The sequence below is a fragment of the Rhineura floridana genome, chromosome 4 (genome assembly GCF_030035675.1).
Source record: "Rhineura floridana isolate rRhiFlo1 chromosome 4, rRhiFlo1.hap2, whole genome shotgun sequence".
NCBI lineage: Eukaryota > Metazoa > Chordata > Lepidosauria > Squamata > Rhineuridae > Rhineura > Rhineura floridana.
In genome coordinates, this window is record NC_084483.1 from 129,671,333 (window position 1) to 129,693,121 (window position 21,789).

Consider the following 21,789-nt stretch of genomic DNA (forward strand, 5'->3'; position numbering starts at 1 on the left):
GGGTAACCATAGCAACCACAGTAAAGCTAAATCTTTGGCTGTAATTGGTTGATTCAAACGGGTTCCCTGGCCGTGTGCGTGTGGCAGAGGAGACAGGAATAGCTGCGAGGTTGTCTTCCTTTGTCGAGGTTTTTCTGGATTTTCAAACTGCAGGATGAGGCCCGGCAGTAAGATTAGCCTGAGCTACGTGTCCGAGCAACGGATTCAGCAGCTGGAGCAGAAGCTACGAGTGAGTCCCGCCTATCTCTGCGAAGGGGTGTTTGTCAAGGGTTTAAAGTCAGAGGGAACACCCCTCCTCCGCCCAGGCTATGATTCCATTTGGTGCGCGTCATCGCGCCCCATATTCTTTGAAGGGCTTGTGTGGGGGCAATTAGTGACAACATTCGGATGATGTCACCTTTGTAAGAGCCTACATTATGTATGGGAAATGATGTCTCCAGCAACTTGGGGTTGCATTTACCTAAAAAAAATTCTCTGGCTTAGTGCTTGCAGGGATTTGGCTCTGCTGGAGGGATGAGTCTGTTTTATAAGGTGACCAGTCCTTAAGTAGCTACTGATATTATTAAACTATTTAGCCAAACTAACTCTCATCTTCCATCTTTCTTGCTTAAAATAATAACTATAACACAGCAGATGACATGAGATGAGAAAGGGAGCTCCCGGGTTGCTTTTGTTTATTGTGGGAAGGTTTCGTGTGTGAACAATAGCATGCTGAACTTGCATATGGAGAGGTGAATTTTGGATCCTTTTCAAGCCCAGAGTGAACAGAGGCTGTGAGCAAACTTTCAGAGAACTGGAATTAATATTGAAGAGTTCTGTCTGATTCATTTAGTACACATAAGTAGTAGGATTGGCACACAAAACGTTTCAGGGGGAGTGCACCTCTTCAGTGTCCCAGCCTGCCATCCTTGTCCTCTTCATTGGGCTATTTTTTGTGGGGTGCCCTCTTAGAATATTTTTCTCTAATTTTTTTTTGCACTTCTGCAATCTTTGGGGTTCCCCTGAGCATTTTGATATTTCCTCCTTGTTTTCTACTGGCCCCATTTTGGCTACAGTCTTGCTGGCATTCAGCATCTGAGTTCACAAAAAAAGTGATGTTTTGAAGGGTTTCCTAGTACTTCTAGCTGTAAGGGGCATGCTATCTACACAACAGTATCACATAACATGGAGAGTGGGCTTGTTGATACCACGCTTTTCATGCTGATCTGAGTAATGTTTATGTGCATACAAGCAGAAGGTACACAGGCTGCTCTCCCTGTGTGATCTGCACCCTACCTCCTCTCAGACCTTCAGATCAGGCCTGGACACTGGTCCAGCAGATGCAAAGTCCAAAGAGGGGGATATAATGATGGCAACACTTTTTAATGCGAAAATATATTTAATCATGTTTTAGAGCTGTAGAAAATTATTGTGACTTTAAAAAAATACTGTTAGAAATGTTCTGAGAAAGTGTAAACTTAAATCAGTTCAGATTGGTACTTATCCCATGTCTCAAATTGTTTCCATATAACAGGTGTCAGATTTTTTAAAAACACACATGCACACACATAACAGCTGAGTTTCAAATTATATGGTATTGTGTAAGAAGGGTTCCTCCCACAAGCTGTCCCTTCAGCTAAGGATAGCTAGAGAGTATTGAAGAGTTCGTTTTATACAAGGCAAACTGAGCTACTTGCCTCATGAGTAGTGTAATCCGTAGCTTGGCTGGGTGAACAACATACATTTTGGGATCAGAGGAATTGTTAACTAAATTAGCTTGACTTCTTGTATAGCTTATTTTAGCCATTTCATGCTTATCTGTAACATGTTTTCCCAGGCTAAAGAAGAAAGAATAATTGTGCTGGAAACAGAAAATGCCCTTCTGCATCTCAAGCTTGCAAAGGTAATGATGATGTGTTCCATTTCCCCATCCCACTATAGTATAAACATTTCCTCCAAAGCTTTCAGTTTCAACTCTTGCATGAGCCCAACGCTGATCTAGGAAGCATTCTTCCACAGGCTGAGTTCACTAGATGATTTATAGAAGCAATTTCAAGCCATCTATCAACCTACTGTCCCAACTGAAACATTAATGATTGCAGTTTGCACCAGAGTCAGCTCTTCCCAACTTGTTGTTACTAGCACAAATAGTCAAGGACCTAATTAACTCTTAGGTATATTTGGTAAAACTGAACTAAATCAATGAGATATAACAATATCTCAGGGGTTTTTTGCATTTAATTTTCAATGAATTGGATCCAGACTTGCCCCTATATGAGTGGACGGGTTTCTTCCGATTGCAGAGGGAACCAAGATCTGGTGGAGGCTCCCTGCTGGAGGTGGGATTAGGCAATTGCCCCTTCCCTCTGCAGCATCCAACACCACCTCCCCCCGCTCTCCAGAGCAGCTTTTCAGGGGACTGCAGGGAAAAGGAGGAATTAGCAAAAAGGAGGAAATCTGATTTGAACATTCTCAGCCAAAGTGAGATTCATCTTACTCTTCACTTGATTGTTGGTAATGCCTTCATTATTCTCATTAATAAAATGTTTATATCTTATGAAGTTGGAAAGTTTCTGCCCAAAAGAAAATTCAAGAAAGTTTTACATCTGTTGTGTATCTATGCAGCCATTCTGAAGCCACACAACACAGTATGTCATACGATGCTCGTAGGAAACCCACAAGTACAGCATGATGGTAAAAGCACTCCATTATCTGCCCTCTCCTTGGAACTGCTCTCCAGAATACATTCCCTCTGAATAAGAAGATTATGTAGCGTAGCCATCATGGCTGCTGTCTATCGACCTTCTCTCCATTATTTTGTCCAATTTCTTTTTAAAGCTATCAAAGCAACAGCTATTACTACATCTTGTAAGAGTGAGTTCCACACATTAATTATGTATTGTGTTAAAAAGCAGGAGTTTCTGTCTCTGCTCAATGCATTGCCCGTCATTTTCAGTGGATGATTCTGGATTCTAGTGTTATATGAGAAAGGGAAAATTGTGTGTACTCTCTTTACCTTTCTCACATCATTAGTAATTTTAAAAATATGCTCTTCCTTAGCCATCTGTTTTTCAACAACTACAACAAAAGCCCCAAAAGCTTTCCTCAACTGGAGGGAGCTTCAATTCCTTGATCATTTTGTCTGCCTTATTCTGTAACATTTCCAGTCCTAATGTCTTTCTGAGAGATAATAGCCTAAACTGTGCACAGGATTCCAAAGGTGGCCTACACCATGGATTTATCTAAAAGCATGACCATACTGGCTGTTTTAATTTCAGTCCTTTCCTAATTATCCCTAGTATAGAATTGGCCTTTTTCACTGCCAGGGCAGTGAATGTAATTTAAATAAATCTTTGTTTACCCACACCTGCTTGCCTTATTTTCAACTTGATCCTCCTTTTTGTTTTCATAAGAGCAAGACATCTACTTTTTAAATGTGGTTGTCTTTCCTTTTATAGATTATTAATCACACTGGCATCCTTTTAGACTTGTTTGTACTTTTTCTAATCTGTGGGACACATTTTATCTGACCTTCTATTATAGAGAATTCAAGGCAACTGGGAATCATCTAATCATATTTGAACCTCCCTGTTCATTCACACTGTCATTTTTAGGAAGTACAAAATTTCAGTATTTTCTGCTATGCCAATGCAAATACAACTTAGTGAAAACTGCCATAGCTATAGAGAGTGGCATTAATGCAAACATATTGTAATGTGGTGTAGCCTCTTTGCAGCTGTGTTTCAAGCGACTGCTTGCAGAAATGAATAAATGATGACAACTTGTTACAGATTTTGCATGTAGCCTCTTCTACTCCAAAATACATGAGGCAGATTACGCATGTTTGTTTCATTGTGAAAAACACATCTGCTATGAAAACATGTTGTAGAGCATTGGTGCTAATCATGGCTCTCTGCAAGCAAGGTTTCTCAATGTTCACTTGATGTAATAAATACCTGTTTCCCACGTTACCAGGTTCATATTGGATAACCATTATAATTTTAACTTATGAGGTGGCCCCCTGAACTGTACTCGTTGTCTTGATTGTCTCATTCAACAAAGTATTTCTGTTTTTGCTAATGAAGAAAAAATAATAACAGTTGTATTGGGAAACCAGCAGTGCTTCAAGAAATTTTTAAATTATGAAAAGATGTTCTTGCTTCTTTATAGTTGCCTTATTTAAGCAAGTCCACTAATTTTCAAGCAGTTGTTGAACATAGTAAACACTTAGCCTTGCTGAGGGATTTTGTCTTCTCACTGCAGAGCTTCTAGAGATTAAAGAACCTGGAACAGTTGGTGGCTGACCCAGCGTTAGAACAGACTGCAGGGATTAGTAGCAATAGCAACTGTCAGCCAAGAAATTCTAATCTAATGTGAGACTTTAAATTGCTGTGTGACCTCATGAAAGTCTCTTGCCCTTATGGAGTCTTGATTAACTCTGTAAGGATAAAAACTGGGATCAACTGAAACAAAATAAAGTTTGACTGAAAGCCAGATGTTGCCTTTTGAGCTCAGCTTTCCTGGGAGCACTTACAAAAATATAGCGGTAGAGTTGAGAGAAATATTATGCCTTCTGTGCTTCAAAGTTTTCACATGGATCTCTTCAAGAATTTAGTTCACCCTTTTATCTCAAATGTGTAAAACCTGAAAACATTTCTAACCTGGTCTGCTTGTTTCTTGACACCTAACTGCAAGAAATAATCATCAAAGGCAGGTAGCAGCATGAAGAAACGCCTACGTGCTGGCACAGACCAAAAGTACAATGACTGGCCTAGCCAAAATAGGATAGTGAGCAGCTGAAGAAATGAGCTTTATTTATTTATTTAGAAAATGTCTTAATCGCTTTATATTTAAAAGAATCTCAAAGCGACATACAAAGAAATTCAAGTACAATAAAACATAATTTCAAAACACTGTACAAAGTAAAGTTTCAGTACCATGCAAGAGAATAACAAAACCATATTAAAAAATTCAAATCAACACAAAAAAAGGAAAATCAATATACAATATAACATATAAAAGCAGATACAATATAAAGGAATCGCAAGAGCAATATGTAAACTAGGGATCAAATACAATACAAAGATACCAAACAATATATCAAACAGAACTATAAATAAATAAATCTCAAAATGGTGTGATTCAAAATCTCAAAATACAATCATGTACAGTACAGAATATTGGTAATCAAATAAGTCCTTTTAAAATAACTTTATACCATCAAATCCATACACTTCCAAAATCCCAACCAATCACTTTGTACAACACAGACAGCTAACCAGATAACAACTCATACAACCTCGGAACTGAAGTAAAGATAAATCAATGGTATATTCACTCCCTCCTCGCCTTAGACCTGGGGTGGGGAACAACTCTGTGCCTATGAGACTCCCACTCTGAACAGCAGTGAGCAACTTTATCTTAGTTGTGTTTGTATGTGGATATTAAAAGGTTGCTCTAGCTGTCATGGCAATAGAGTTAGTTTGCAGGGGCGATAATTTAAATCTTATTTCCCCCCATAACTCCTCTCATCGCTACCTCTTGTATTAGTGAATATATTATGTAAAGTAATACTTCGCCCACCACCACCATTCTGAAACTTCTGCCAATCAATTTCATTAAATTTTCTACACTCTGGTGAGGTAATGGAGTTTTGGAGGTACAGGCATCTTTCTTTTTAAAAAAACCCAAACACCTTATTTGGTTTTAGGCTGCAATCCACAGACCACTTCAGAAAAGAACAGTATCAGATCCTTTAGCCCCTTTCTTCAGCAGAGGTGTGTGCACAGGATGGCAGAGGCATACTGTGGATTATAGCTGTTGTAAATGCCAGCATCTCTTCAGATCTGTTGGATGAAACTTAAAAAAGAAAATGTCAGAAGGCAGACAATTGTCAGAGAACAAACAAAGGGCAGAGGGACTATGCAATGAAGACAATTTTGTGCAGCTTACAAAGCTGGATGCATATTGATGGAAATGTACCAGAATTTTTTTTAACTGCGTCTTGGGCATGAGCATTTCTACATACAGTAGGGCCCACTCATACAGTGGGTTACGTTCCAGACCCCCGCCTAAAAGCGAAACCCACCTAAAAAAGGAACTCATTCAATAGAATGGCGCCTAACCCCTGAAAAACGCCATAAAAGCAGAACAAGCACTGTATGAGCAGAGCTTGGAAATGTTACTTTTTGAACTACAACTCCCATCAGTCCAATCCAGTGGCCATGCTGGTGGGGCTGATGGGAGTTGTAGTTCAAAAAAGTAACTTTTCCAAGCTCTGCATATGAGTGGGGCCTTACTCTAATTGAAAGCCGCTGTATTAGCTTAATGCCGAAAAGCGGGGCCCTACTGTATTGGAAAATATATCAGCCCTCATTTTCCATGACAGTTTGGAGTAAAACATTAAATTACAGCAGACACTTGGAAACTGGCAAGAATGCTAGGGTTAAATGAACTAGTCTGTTCTCAAAACTGATTTTCATTTCCCGCTCATATGAATAGAAATGGGATTTCAGAACTTTTTCATATAAGAAGCCAAATTTTAATCAATTCATTATGTCTACAGCTATAATCTCCCTCAGCTGACTGACATGGAAGATTGTCATTCATTCAAATTCACAGCTTTACTGCAGAGGGAATCTGAAGAAGTACTCTAAGGCCCTGTTCATTTTATAATGTATTTTAACCTATGGTTTAGATCAGGGGTAGGCAAAGGGGAGTTACAGTCCAACAACATCTTGAAGATCATAGGTTCCCCATCTCTGGTTTAGATGATGGAGAATGAGCTGTGGTGAGGTTTGGCCCGTATACTTCCCTTTGCACATAAGATGTTGAGCCCCAGTGCCCTCAGGAGGATCAAGGAGGGGGGCTGGATGAGCTTCCGCTCCTTCGGGAGGAAGAATCAGAGGGTGTTGAGACTTTCCTGGACGAGGAGGGAGGAGGTGTGTTTGACACTGTGCCAGTTCCCATGGTCAGTTATCCCACCGAAGAAGACCGTGCTCAACTTCCAGATGCCCCAACAGAACCATTGGGGAATGTCTTGGCGCATGCGCCAAGTCCACCCCCAAGCCCCCCTCATGGCACGTCAAGCATTTCCCTGTCTCCTGAAGCCGAGCCAACACCTTTCGAGACTGTGTTGTCAGATGAGCCAGCGGAAGCATGCCCCCTTTTGCCCTGCGCAAGACACTGGGAGAAGCGCTTTGGTCAGAGGGAGGGTCTGCAAAGGAGTCAGAGATTACGAGCGAAGACCTTTCCTATTTAAGGTTGCACCCCCCTGCTCTGGGTGCTGAGTCAACTCTCTTTACATGCCGCAGAGTATGCTTAAGTAGCTTAGTTACGGACTGTAGTGAGTTAGCATAGCGTGCCTATGAAACGCATTGCCTTCGATGTTACTTTAGTTCTAGCCTTGTCTCCGTCTCGTGAGTCTCACTCTGGGCAGGACATAAGAAGAGTGAAAGTTTCCAATCTTAGTGTTGATTAAGTCACAGTTCCTTGTGATATAGGTAGAGATGTAAAATTTCTTAAAATTTTGAATCCATAGGGGAAAAAGTTTTCCCCCTTTTTTTCAGAAAAAAATGGAAATTTTCAGAAAAATTGAAAAAATGCAATATTTGTACCTTTTACAGATTGAAAGTCATTTCGTTACTTCAGGAAAATAAAATGTAATTATGTACAAGTTGGTTTGGCATAAAATTATCACATTTGGTATATTAAAATACATTTTATTCAAACAATTATTACAAATTGAATTTACTTTTTTTAAAAATTACTTTTTTTTGTAACAAATGGATCTACAAGATCCTGAACTGTAAGGAACCTTTTTCATTTTGCCAGTTTATGAGGAGCAAACAAAAAACAATTTAAAAAACCCACAAGAAACGATCAACATTAATAACAAAGAAAATTATTTATGCCTCCGCTAGTCCTCCACACTGTCAAGCAGACATAAAGTATCCATTCCCATAAAAACAACTGAGAAAAAGGAGGGGCAAGATTCAAAGAAACATTTTATTCATCATGCTGAAATAAAACATTCCATAATCCATTTTTCATTCATTTTTTTTCAATTTTTTGGAAAAAAACAAAAGCGGCTTTGGAAAAAACCAGAATCTTCTGAATTTTTCCAGGTTTTTTCCAGGCCTTCACATCTCTAGACATAAGGAACTGTGAGTTATTCTAATTCTTGTTACGTAGACCCTGACCAAACCATGTTTCAATATCCTGGTTTGTTAACTAACGAAGGGTGCAATCCAAACCCCCCACCATCAGTGTTTTGCAGAGCAGCAGAGCCACTACTGCACCCACTGATCAGCTGCTTACCAGTAGGGAAGATTGGGCATAATGGCTGCACCAGTTCCAAGCTGGCACAACAATTGGTTCCAGATTGAGCCCAATGCCATTATGCAATAGCAGCAAGACCAGATCAGGATTTAGTGGATCTTAAACCAGATCAGCTCTGCCCCCTCCCCACCCTCATTCATTCAGCCATTCAGTTTGGGCAGGAGACCAGCTCAGCTGAGCAAAGGGAAGCCTCCACTCAAGCCAAACCCCACCCCATCTTGGTATAATGGGAGTTTGGATTGGTCTGCCTATGCTTGTTTGAACCACACCTAAATGTGTCCAAGGCTGTGGGTGTGCCATATTGCTAATTTTTAGAAAATCACCATAAGTCTGGCATAACTTATGGAACAGACTACAGGTGTACAAACTGTCTGCACATAGGCTCTTTTTATGCAGCTGAGAGCCCTAGATGGCCAGAGTCTTATAGATGAGAATATTACTCTGTCTCACCTTCATAGAACCATGAGTTTTTCAGAATCTAGATCAGTGGCTCCCAAACTTTTTTACCCATGGACCACCTGAAAATTGCTGAGGGTCCTGGTGGACTACTTAATTATTTTTTGTTTGCCTGTTTTAACAATTGTAATGTGTTATGCTAGATGCTATATGATTTAACTATATTTTAATTGCTTTCTTTATTCCTTATATATTGTATTTTATTGTGTTGCATAGAATTCAAGTTGTAATACAATTCACTAATAGGCAAAAAATCTTGCAGTTTAAGAATGTACCTATAGCTATAAGTACATTCTTAAACCGTAAGGTTTTCTGCCTATTAGTGAATTTCTCTGCTTTTTAATCCGGGAGGTAAGAAATGGGATCCTGTGCAAGTTGGCTGAGAATGGATTGATCATTTGCATGCTTATTGAGTTCAGTGGGATTTATTCCCCTGCAATCATGCTTAGGATAGGTGAAACTGACCACAGAGGATGGGGAGGGGGGAGGAGGAGGGAGAGGAGGAAGGACAGAGGGGAGCAGGCAGGAGGGGGAGGGGAAGAGAACAGGTTTGATCATTTCCATGTTTGTTGAATTCAGTGGGATTTACTCCATTGCAGTCATGCTTAGGATAGATACAACTGACCGGGAGGGAGGGCTGGAGTGGGCAGGGGAGGAGGAAGAAGGAAGAGGGGAGGGGAAGGAGAGGAAAGGCAGTTTTCCCTATGAGTCCGACCATCACAGCGGGTTATAGCTCCACCTATCGTGCGAAGGCAAGAATGTTTTTGAAGTCAAGACTAGGGGCGTCAGGCCCCTCCCACTCTCCAGTTCATTCTTGCCTTCGTACCAAACAAGTTTGTAATTCTTGACAGCATAGCTTTAGGATAAGTTTTTCTGTATTTTTGTGACGGAGAGGGAGGTTTGTGTGTCTAGTCTGTACCTTCCCTTCCCTTCCCTCTGTTCTGTCTCAACTGTTTTTCTATTCCCTTGTATTTGTTTCTTCCTGGGGATTTTCGTTCGGGTTTTTTTTCCCTTACCTCGTTCCTTCCCAGTGAATTGCCTAATGGCTCTCAGAGAGACCGCGGCAGCGGCTCCTTCACCTTCCTGGGGATTTTCGTTAGGGTTTTTTTTTTTCCCTTACCTCGTTTCTTACCAGTAAATTATCTAACAACCCTCAGGTAGACCGCGGCTGCGGCTCCTCTCATTTTTTCTCCCCCAGCAAATTGCCTAACGGCTCTCAGGGAGACTGCGGCCGCAGCTCCTTTTGTCTGTTTCCCCTGTAATTGACCAACGGCTCTCAGATCCCTCTTGCCAAGACTAGTATCAAGCTACAGTGTTTAAAGAAGTGAATGTCATATTTCTTTGGATATCGTTATATTCAATTTTTGTTGAAGTCATATTAGCAATTCCTTTGGTTATCGCATTATATTCAATTTCTGTTGAAAGTCATATCAGTAGCCATTGAAAAAGACAACTGTTGAAACGCGTCTGGCTGGACTTTTTTAACAAAAAATATATTTATCTTTTCTCTATAAAAGAAACGGACCATTTGAACAAAATTTGTACACGTCAGATACATTCTTCATGATGTATACTGTTTTAGTCACATACTTTTGAAAATCATAGTATCATGTTTGTCATTGTTTGACTTTTGTATACCTTTTATATTCCTTTTTATTGTATTTTTTATATGTTTTATTAAATTTACACTGAGTATTCTCTTAACTATATCAACCTTAATTTCTTAGTTCTCCCTCCCTCAGCAAGCCACCTTGCTTTAACTGAGAGCTTGTGGCTGCTGCTCTCGGTCCCGTCACAGGCTTTTTGGGATTACCGTGACTGCCTTTGGAGCTGGCGGCGGCGGCTCATTTTTCCCTACATTTGCTGTGCTGCCCGGCCGCAGAGTTCGCCTCTGACGCTCTTTTATTAAAGTGCCGCCATTGCTCCTTTACCCGTCCCCAGCTATTCTGATTGGTTTATTTTCCCGCCCTTTTGCGGGCGCCATTTTGTGTACGCTCCCTTCCCTTTTCTGTTGTCTAGTCAGTTATAGTACCAAAGGGGGGGGTTATTATATTACCGGGCCTGTAGCTGGCTGAGCCAAGCTTCTTCATCAGTCCTCACAGCTTGACCTACTGCCTCGGCTACTGCTGCTGAGTCTTGCAACGTTGTTGTCCACTGCATTATCGCAAACGTCCAGGCTGTTGATTCTTCACCAAGCTGCCTTAACTGTGCACTCTGCCTACGTGACTGTGTACACAGACTCTTGATAACACACAAAGCTATTTCCCCACCCGAGGCTGTGTGACAAAGCTATTGATACTGTGCAAAGCTGGGCAAATATCTCTAAGACTATTCATAGTGTACATTCTGCCCCATCGTGGCAGTGTACTCAGCCATCTGCCAGTGCATTCTGCCCCAGTCATGTGCCGTGTACTGAGCCTGTTCTAAGCCTGTTCATAGTGTACATCCTGCCCCATCGTGGCAGTGTACTTAGCCATCTGCCAGTGCATTCTGCCCCAGTCGTGTGCCGTGTACTGAGCCTCTTCGGGTCTGTGCATTCTGCCCCAGTCGTGTGCCGTGTACAGCTACCCTAATATATATATGATGGCAGAACAGCCGGAGACAACCCAGGCGCCCATGCCGAAACATCATACAGAGACAAGCCAGGCGACCAAGCCTAAACCACCTAAGGCGGTCAAACATAAGCATACGAAAGCAGTTGCCAAAACAAAGCACCTCTCTGGCTACAGCACTGCCAAACGGCCTCGCTACATCTCTGTTCCGACTCCGCAGGGGTCAACCCCTGCACAGCTAACTACCCTTTTTCGGTCTCCTGCTGCCTCCTCTGACGAGGAGGATTTTCCGGGCTTTCCTGAGCAGCCAACGGTCATCCCACCTGGGGCTTACTCTTCTACACTACCTGTGGGGCCGCCCATTCCGCCTGCCCAAGAGCAACCATCCACAGTTCCAGGCCTGCAACTGTCCCAGGAGTTTATCTCACAACTCCAAGGCATGCTCTCATTTTTCACTCAGAGACAGCCACCCTCACAACTTCCTGCTATTCCTCACCACAGCCGGTACCAATTTGTACACAGTGAGTCAAACCCATCTGGTTCCCCTGACCCGTTTGACGTTGCCTGGGGCAGGTTTGTTGATGACGCCTTTGGTGAGGAGGAGTCCGCATTCGCTTTGCAAGATGAAGGAGATGAATGGAGTGACCATTCTGAGCATGAGCAGGACACATCCTATCGCCTTTTCGACGCCTCAGACTACCAGCCTCTGGCGCGCAGAGTGTTGAACACCCTTGGCCTTCAATCCACTCCAACTGCTTCTTCCACTCCTGTCTTAAAGGGGGCTAGGGTTTTGAAATCCCCCACCCCAGCTGAACACTACCTTCCCGTGCCAGACCCCATCGCCAAACTGGCCAAAGACGAATGGGCTCACCCCCTACAAGCACGCCGATTTAATAACATTGTGGACAGACTTTATGCTTTGGCCCCAGACTTTGCTACCAAACTGGCCGTCCCTGGCATAGACGAGCCTATTTCTAGCTTAGTTTCCAGATCCCTCTTGCCAAGGGAAAGAGAATCTCATTTAAAAGATGCTACTGAGCGGAGACTGGACTTTGCACTACGCAAAACCCATGAGGCCACCGCCTTTTCTATGCATGCATCAACCTCAGCTTCTATCTTCGCCAGGGCAGCGATGATGTGGTTGGATGACCTCATCGAGGATCCCAATCCAGATCCTGTTTCAATGTGCAGATCGCTTATAAAATTGCACAAAACAGCTGCCTTCGTGGCCGACGCCACCTTGGACGCGAATCAACTAGCAGCACGCGCAATGGCATCTCAAGTTGTGGCCCGACGGACCCTCTGGCTTCATCACTGGCAGGCCGACCCTACTGCCAGAGTTAATCTATCACGGGCACCTTATGCCGGGTCATTACTTTTTGGCGAGGAAGCACTAAAAGCGGTGCTTGTTGACCCTAAGGACACTTGAAAGCCCATCTTGGCCACCGTCAAAAACAGGGAGCACAGACCTTTTAGACGTTTTGCTTCATACCGCACGTCTCAGCCCTTTCGAGGAATGCGGCCTGGGGGACGAGGCCGCGAGTTCCTTACATATGATTTCCACTCCTCCAGAGGAGGCTGGAATAGACGCTTCCAGGGTAGAGGTCAGTACCAGGGCCGCAGAGGATCCTCAACGTCCTCATTCGGGGAGGGTCTCGCCAGCGCAGACAGTTCTAAGGCAATACCAGTTGGGGCCAGACTGCTTCTGTTTGGCGGACAGTGGCTACACCTGACTCAGGTCTCCTGGATCAGAGATCTGTTTAGTTATGGATATTCAATTGAGTTTTGGGCAATACCCCCAGACAAGTTTCATCCCTCCCCTTGTCCCAGGGCACCTGACAGGCACTGCATCATGCAGACAGCTATACAGCACCTCTTGGACATAGCGGCGATAGAGCCAGTCCCCACTGCAGAGAGGTCGGAAGGGGTCTACTCCCTCCTATTTGCTGTGCCCAAACGAGATTTATCATGGAGGGCAGTATTGGACCTCAAGTTTGTCAACCGTTTTGTAACATATCGCAGGTTCAAAATGGAATCCCTCCACTCCATTACAGAAAGTCTGCAAGAAGGAGACTTCCTGGCTTCTATCGCCCTAAAGGAAGCGTATCTCCATTTGCCCATTTGCATAGCCCACAGAAAGTTCCTTCGGTTTGCCTTTGGCCACCAGCACTTTCAATACAGAGCGATGCCGTTCGGCCTCTCCTCTGCTCCAAGAGTATTTACCAAAGTGCTACTCATCTTAGTGGCTTATCTCCGGATTCAGGGGGTCCATCTCTACCCATATCTGGATGATCTTTTAATACAGGCAAGTTCGAAGCAGCTGGCTCATCGTCATGTAACGCTCACACTCAATGTCTTGCAGGCCCACGGTTGGCTAGTCAACTTCGACAAAAGCCATCTACAACCAACGCAACGTCTACAGCATCTGGGTGCAATCTTGGACACCCGCCAAGCGACGGTGTTCCTATCATCAGATCGCATAACTGCTATCACAGACATCGCAAGATCTCTGATGCACAAATCCTTCGCAGACGTCATGCTCCTAGCCAGGGCGCTCGGAATGCTCATCTCTACTATCCAGATCGTGCCATGGACTCGAGCTTATACTCGCCACCTCCAGTGGGCCTTGCTGCCGTTCCAACACGACATTGCCAGCTCAAACCATCGAGCAATCCCCTTAAACTCAGCACTCCGCCTTTCATACCACTGGTGGATGAGGGTCCAACATCTTTCCAAGGGTACTCCTTTCAGAGAACCCCGCAGGACTGTTGTCACTACAGATGCCAGTCTCATCAGCTGGGGAGCCCACTGCAACTCCCAGTATGTTCAGGGCGTCTGGTCCACGGCAGAGCAGACTCAGAGCATCAATTGGCTGGAGCTAAAGGCTGTCCACTTGGCCCTACTTCATTTTCAGTCTCTGTTCCCTTTGGCCCATGTCCTCATTCGAACGGACAACACATGTGTAAAATCACATTTGAACAGACAGGGGGGCACCAGGTCCCATCCTCTGCAGGACCTCGCTTTCCTCATCTTCGGCTGGGCAGAACATCATCTACAATCCCTGAAAGCAGAACGTCTCAGAGGGATCTGGAATGTGACTGCAGACTGGCTCAGCAGACAGCAGGTCTTTCCGGGAGAATGGAAACTCCATCCAACCATTTTCCAGCGTCTCCAGTGTCGGTTCGGCGACTTCTCCATCGATCTGTTTGCTTCCAGCCGCAATTGCCAGCTTCCCAGGTATTTTGCCCAATATCTAGACACAGCAGCGGAAGCAGTGGATGCTCTGTCAACACAGGGGCCAGACGGTCTTTTGTATGCCTTCCCTCCAATACCATTGTTAGCCAAAACCTTGAGGAAGGCGCGGAGCGAGAGAGCACAACTGATTCTGATAGCACCATATTGGCCACATCGACCGTGGTTTTCGGATCTTCTTGCAATGTCAGTGACGGATCCTTGGACACTTCCAGTCAGGCCAGATCTTCTGTCCCAGGGCCCAGTGTGGCATCAGGACCCCACTTGGCTCAATCTAACAGCGTGACTTTTGAACGGGGACATTTGAGGTCGGCTGGCCTGTCTGACGCTGTTATTGATATTATCTTGGCCTCGAGAAGACCATCTACCACTCGTATTTATCAACATACTTGGGTGGCTTTTTCCAAGTGGTGCCAGTCCCACCATCACGATCCATCCCAGGCCACCATGCAGCAGGTGCTACAATATCTCCATAGCGGCTTTATGATGGGACTCAGACCCAACACATTACATCGACATGCCTCGACTTTGTCGTCTATTTTATCAGTGTCTTCTTCTGGTGCGACTATTGCCTCACATCCATTCAACAAACGCTTTCTGAGGGGAGTCACCCTACAATCTCCAGCTGTTGTCCATCGGTTTCCCTCATGGAGTCTGTCGAAGGTTCTGCAGGCTTTGCAACACCCGCCGTTTGAACCCATCAGGACTGTGTCTCTACGTCTGCTGTCCTTCAAGGTCTTGTTCCTGATCGCAATCACCTCTGCGAGAAGAGTTTCGGAACTGGGCGCATTGTCTTCTGCTCGCCATCTCTGTGTCTTCCATAAGGACTCTGTTGTACTGAAGACTGATCCCTACTTCCGTCCCAAGGTCGATTCAGTTTTCCATTGCAACCAGGACATTGTTTTGTCTTCCTTTTGCCCGAATCCTACCCACCCTCTTGAGAAGGCTTGGCATTCGTTGGATGTTCCTGAGGGCTCTCAAGACCTACCTGTCTAGGACCCAGGATATACGACGATCTGAGTCTCTATTTGTATCCTTTAACCCACGTTCTATGGGGCATAAAGTAGCTAATTCCACCTTATCCCGCTGGTTGCGGGCATGTATTGCCTTAGCTTATGAATCTCTTAAGCTTCCAGTACCAGCTAGCGTAACTGCTCATTCAACCAGGTCAGCGGCTACTACAGCTGCTTTTGCTACCAACGCTCCTGTTGCTGATATTTGCAGGGCTGCCGTTTGGTCTACCCCTCACTCGTTTATAATGCATTATAAAATAGATCGCTATGCCTCTGCTGACGCCTCTTTTGGCAGACGAGTGTTACAACAGGTTCTTAATGAGGATTAGCATGTGGGTGGTCCCTCCCTATTATGGGCTGCTTTGGTACATCCCGCTGTGATGGCCGGACTCATAGGGAAAATGGACCATTGGTCTCACCTGAAGGGTGATTTTCCTATGAGTACGGCCATCACGACCCTCCCAGTTGGAGGATGACTAGATATTTTCTAATGTGTTATATATTACTGTTACACTATTATATTTAAATTTAAGAGTGAAGTCAAGACTTCTAGTTCTGTTATATCGCTATGTTGGAGTCATGTTATTATGCATGTTACTATTGTGTTATTTTCCTGCTGGCAGGCCTGTTGGTCTTGTTCTTGTATTTTTAGATATTTCTCCTTAGACTCACTGCGAATGAACTGGAGAGTGGGAGGGGCCTGACGCCCCTAGTCTTGACTTCAAAAACATTCTTGCCTTCGCACGATAGGTGGAGCTATAACCCGCTGTGATGGCCGTACTCATAGGAAAATCACCCTTCAGGTGAGACCAATGGTCCTGTCTGATCATTTGCATGCTTATTGAGTTCAATGAGGTTTAATGTTATGCAATCATGGTTGGGATATGTAAAACTGACCATGGGGGAGGGGAAGGAGCGGATTGGAGATGGGCAAAGGAAGGGGGCAGGGATAAGCAGGTTTGATCATTTGCATGCTTATAGAGTTCAATGGTATTTACTCCCATGCAATCATGCTTAAGATAGGTAAAACTGACCATGGGGAGGAGAAGGGGGAAGGGAAAGGAGGGGATTGGAAGGAGAGGGGGAGGGGGAGGGAAGGGGCAAGAGGGGGAATAAGAGGAAGAAGGGAGGGTGGGTTTGATCATTTGCATACTTTTTGAGTTCAATGGAATTTATTTCTGTGCAATCATGTTTGAAAATGGAAATGGACTGCCTTCAAGTCGGTCCCGACTTATGGCGACCCTATGAATAGGGTTTTCAAGGTAAACGGTATTCAGAGGTGATTTTACCATTGCCTTCCTCTGAGGCTGAGAGGCAGTGACTGGCCCAAGGTCACCCAGTGAGATTCATGCCTGTGTGGGGATTTGAACCTAGGTTGACACTGACCCAGGAGAGGGGCATGGAGGTTAGGAGGAGGGGGAGGGGAGGAAATTGGGTAGGTGGGCACTGGGCAGAGGGGAAGCGCCTTTCCAAAAGGAAAACATTGTGGTCAATATCATGGCTTTTCAGCGTTTTCCCCACCTTTTTATTCTGCAGCAGGCACAGGTAGCCTCCCACCCAAATTTAAACCAAAGCTGTCCCTGGCCACATCCACACCAGGCCTTTATTTCACTTTGGATAGTCATGGCTTCTCTCAAAGAATCCTGGGAAGTCTAGTTAGTGAGGTGTTGCTAGGAGACGCCCTGTTCCCCTCACAGACCTTCACTCAGAGTGGCTGACTGTTAAAGCACTCTGGCCACTGGAGCTCTGTCAGTGGAACAGGAGTCTCCTCTCAGCACCCTTGACAAACTACACTTCCCAGGATTCTTTGGGGGAAGCCATGACTGTCTCAAGTGAAATCAAAGTCTAGTGTGGGTGTGGTTCACTGATTAGTCAAGCCCAAGCAGCTGTGATCCTGGCTTTTAGAACATTGACAGTTGGTTCTTACTGAGCATGCCCGACACTATCATTCAGTTCAATGCAAAATTAATAAATTAATTAAAAATCAGCCATTTTTTAACTTTTAAACTGCAGAAGATGAAGGTCAGAGTATGAGGCAAGGTCAGTAATAGGATTACAGGTACTCTGTGAACATGGCTGATTTTTAATTAATTTCATGAGAACTCTGACAGAAAAAAGTCCAAAAGGGTTCTGGGGTTTCTCTGTCTCTTTTTAGTCTTTGAACTCTTTATTCTCTCTGACTGTTTTGTGTATCACCATGAAAATTGATGCTTCGCAGTCAAATCCAGCATTGGCAAAAACACAGTGCATGTTGTAGGTTAACACTTGACTGTATGAATGTCTGCATTTTCTACTGTTTAGTTTTGTAAAAATGTCTAGTATCAGGGCTTGCTTTTTATTTTTTTCTTTCAAACAGAATCAAGGAATGATAGGGAAAATGTCAGCTGAAGAAGCAAATAATAGCTTTGGTCATTACAAGCATCAGAAGTGCCATGGAAGCGCCAGATCCATTGTAATCCAGCTTCATGAAGCCATACAGGTAAAGGGACTAAGACTGCAATCCTACCCCTGCTTGCTTGGGAGTAAGCCCAAATGAATTCAATAGAACTTAATTTCTGAGTAGACGTGTTAGGATTGCACTTTTAGAATTTGAAAGACAGTGTATTCAGATAATTTTTAAAATGGAGCTTGAACCTCACAAGCCATTTAAAAAAAAAATCTCTGAAGAGCTTGGGTTTGGGAAGAGGTGATTTGACTGGCTGATTTGTTGTAGACATTTTTATACCATTTTTCAAGTGAACCTCACAAAGCGGTTTACATGAAACTTAAGTAAATTATTTTATCTGAACACAGACTAAAATGGGTCCAGATAATACTTAAAGCTGCAACAGGCCAAATGTAAATAGCCCTCAGTGGGAAATCATATTACTTGTGAAACACCTGGAAGAAGGATGGGTTACAGTTGTAATAAATATATAATAAATGCATGCATCTCCAATCTCCAATCTCCAATCCGCTCCTTCCCCTCCCCCATGGTCAGTTTTACATATCCCAACCATGATTGCATAACCTTGGGAATCACTGTCATGCAATTCCAATATACAATATGTTCACAGTGGGAATCCTATTGCAGCATTATTCCGTAAAAGGAAAAGTGTATTGCATGCATGAATTTTGGTTGCATAAATCCCATCAAAGTTTGCAGGAGTTAACTATGTGCAGAACTGCAGCTTGTATACCCGTGATGCTTAGTAGACAGATGTTAATAATGTCCACAGATAAAATATGCAGGCCAGAATTCTGCACAGGAAGACTTCAATAAGATTTAAACAGCCTAACTGTTAGTAGGATTGTAGCCTTTTACTCCTACACTATAAAGAAATCAGTTTGCATCAGTAAAAGGACAGTCATTTCTTAGATTACAAAAGGCAATAATAAGCTGCCAGGAACGTTTAAATTGTACTTGAAAATTGTAGCATTGCTTGTTAAGTATGCAGTGGAGTTTCTTCAGTGGCTCAGTATAATTTCTTTTGGAAAGTAATTTAGGCTGTAATCCTATAATTTCTAGGAGGTCATTCCAGGGGCCACAGACTTGCACTCCAGAGGTCCTTTTGGGACCAGCAGTGAAAGCTTCACTGCTGTGGGTAGTAAGAGCACAAAATGGGTACATCAGGAGAGGTTTGGGATCTGCTAAATTCAGAGCCCGTTCATTCCCCAGATGTGCCCCTCAAATGGATGGGGCAATGGGGAGGGCTATGTAAGAAAAAGAAACCTCAAGAGGTAAAAAGGAAGAAAAGGGTAACAAGTTGTCCCACACACACCTTCTGCTGTCGCCAGTGCAAATTTTTTTCTCTGCCACAGACCCTCCCCCGTAATCCCATAGAACTGCTCTGTTTGTGGACTTATTTCTATGAAGTATAGACAGAAAAACCGGAATCAAGAATCAATAGGTAGTGTTAGTTGATAGATTTCAGTTATTTCCCTCAGCGCAGGAGTCTTTGGAAGTCTTTAAAATATTAAAATTTTATATATTTTATATTTTCATTATATTTTCACACAATAATGAACAAATCTGTTCCATATTCTAATTGTTTCTTATTGTTATATAAGTGAACCTTCCTTCATGCCTCTTGGTGGATATGGTTTGACACAATAAACCAGGGGTGGGGAACATCTGGCCCATTGGCCTACCTAGACCCAACTTGGGTCCCAATTTGACCTGTGAGGCCGTTTCCCCCAAACCATGCCTACCTGACCCACATCTGATGTCATATGTGATATCAGGTGAGAGGCAGGTGGAGACTTGGCTGCCACTGCATCATCAGGGGCTTTAAAGTGCACGCCTCCTTGCGCATTGGCAAGGAAGGTTTGCCCATCAGCTGATTGGCAGTGAGAACTAGCCAGCTGAGGTTGGCAGCATCATCAGGAAGTGGAACTTGGAAGTCAACACCTATCGGCCAATAGGCACTGGCTTCAAGCTCCCTGGGATTGGCTGTTCTACAGAGTTCTCCATGGGGAATTTCATAGCCAGCTGATCCTTGAAGAGGCTTGCAAAGAGCCAAACAAGACTCCTTGCAAGCTCCTTGCAAACAGCCCTGTTAAGCACTTTGAAGCACTGACAATCAGCTGATTGGCAGCACTTCAAAGCATTACGCAGGGATCTTTGCAAGCCCTGCATGGTTCCGACAATCATGGGGACTTCAAAGCGCCCCATTACCTGACATCATTGTGACATCAGGTGGCTGACAAGTGAGCAGCACTGCCCACCTGTCAAATTTGACCAACATGGGGTAAGGGGCATAAGGATCTAGCTCACTGGCTGGATCCAGTTCCCCACCCTGCTATAAATGTTCAAGGATAAGTAAAATATGGAGTTCCTCCTCTGCGGTTTCTCTCCCCATCTCCCATAATATAAAGCCTGTTATTTCTGTTTCTTGTATAGAGATTGAAACAAGACATGAAGAATCTCCATTTGTCTGCCCTTGCATTTTCAAGAGACTTCCAGCATCAGGGCAAGACTTGCCTCTACCAGATTTTGACTGCTGTCCAAAGGCTTGAGCTACATAATGACGCTATACAAAGTAAGAGATGAGCAGCAGCTAAAGCTTATCAGGCTGGCATGTAAGATGCTTGAATGACACTGAGGTGGCAGCTGGCAGATCTGCAATGAGGATTCTAGCTTTGGGGTTGACAAGCAACCTTTTACTACTGTTAGAAACTTACATGAGGCAGAGGTACTGTACCAAGATCATACTGCATCTCTAGCTGGCACAGAAAATGTAGGCAGAAAGTATATGGGCTCCCTTCCTATTCCCTTGTGTAGCATTCTGTGAGTCTTATTTTGGAATAAGAGTTGCAGGAGCAGGGCAAAAGTACCCCAGCCATAACTGAAAGTAAAGATGATGGGCAAAGGTTTCAATGGAAACTGGCCAAACAAAACAGTTCTTATCTCATTTTTTGATCGGGTAACCCCCCTGGTAGACAGTGGGAATGCTATGGACACAATATATCTCAACTTCAGCAAAGCTTTTGACAAAGTGTCCCATGATATTCTGATTAGCCAGCTAGCTAAATGTGAGCTTGATGGAACAACTATCAGGTGGATCCAGTTGATTACAGAATCATACTCAAAGAGTGCTTATCAGTGGTTCCTTCTCAAACTGGGAGGAGGTAATGACTGGGGTACCACAGAGCTCAGTCCTGGGCCCAGTGCTCTTCAACATTTTTATTAATAACTTGGATGAGGAGGTACAGGGAATGCTTACCAAAATTGGGAACAAAATTCAAAGGGATCTTGACAGGCTAGAGCATTGGGCTGAAAACAATAGAATGAAATTTAACAGGGATAAGTGCAGAGTTCTACACCTAGGAAAAAGAAACCAAATACACAGTTATAAGATGGGGGATACTCGGCTCAGCAATACAACATGTGAGAAGGATCTTGGGATTGTTGTTGATCACAAACTGAATATGAGCGAACAGTGTAATGTGGCTGGAAAAAAGGCAAATGCTATTTTAGACTACGTTAACAGAAGTATAGTTTCCAAATTGAATGAAGTATTGGTTCCCCTCTATTCGGCACCAGTTAGGCGTCATCTTGAGTACTGCATCCAGTTCTGGACACCACACTTTTAAGAAGGATGCAGACAAACTGGAACAGGTTCAGAGGAGGGCAACAGAGGAGGCCAGATTTCGACTAAACATCAGGAAAAACTTCCTAACTGTTAGAATGGTGCAACAATGGAACCAATTACCTG

The 21,789-nt window shown here is 43.8% G+C and overlaps 1 protein-coding gene across 3 annotated transcripts in view; it reads left to right on the forward strand.

The window, feature by feature from the left end:
• Window positions 1-71: 71 nt before the first annotated feature.
• Window positions 72-21,789, forward strand: part of KIF25 (kinesin family member 25) — an 81,147-nt gene continuing 59,429 nt past the window's right edge. Inside the window, exons 1-4 of one of the 3 annotated variants that reach the window (XM_061624399.1) lie at window positions 72-229; window positions 1,817-1,882; window positions 17,949-18,071; window positions 20,475-20,613. In XM_061624399.1, coding sequence (XP_061480383.1) covers window positions 155-229; window positions 1,817-1,882; window positions 17,949-18,071; window positions 20,475-20,613 — 403 coding nt within the window. In that variant the 5' untranslated portion in view covers window positions 72-154. Of the gene's footprint in view, window positions 230-343; window positions 402-435; window positions 532-1,816; window positions 1,883-17,948; window positions 18,072-20,474; window positions 20,614-21,789 lie in introns of those variants that run through there. The other 2 variants (XM_061624401.1, XM_061624400.1) reach the window with 2 other exon arrangements.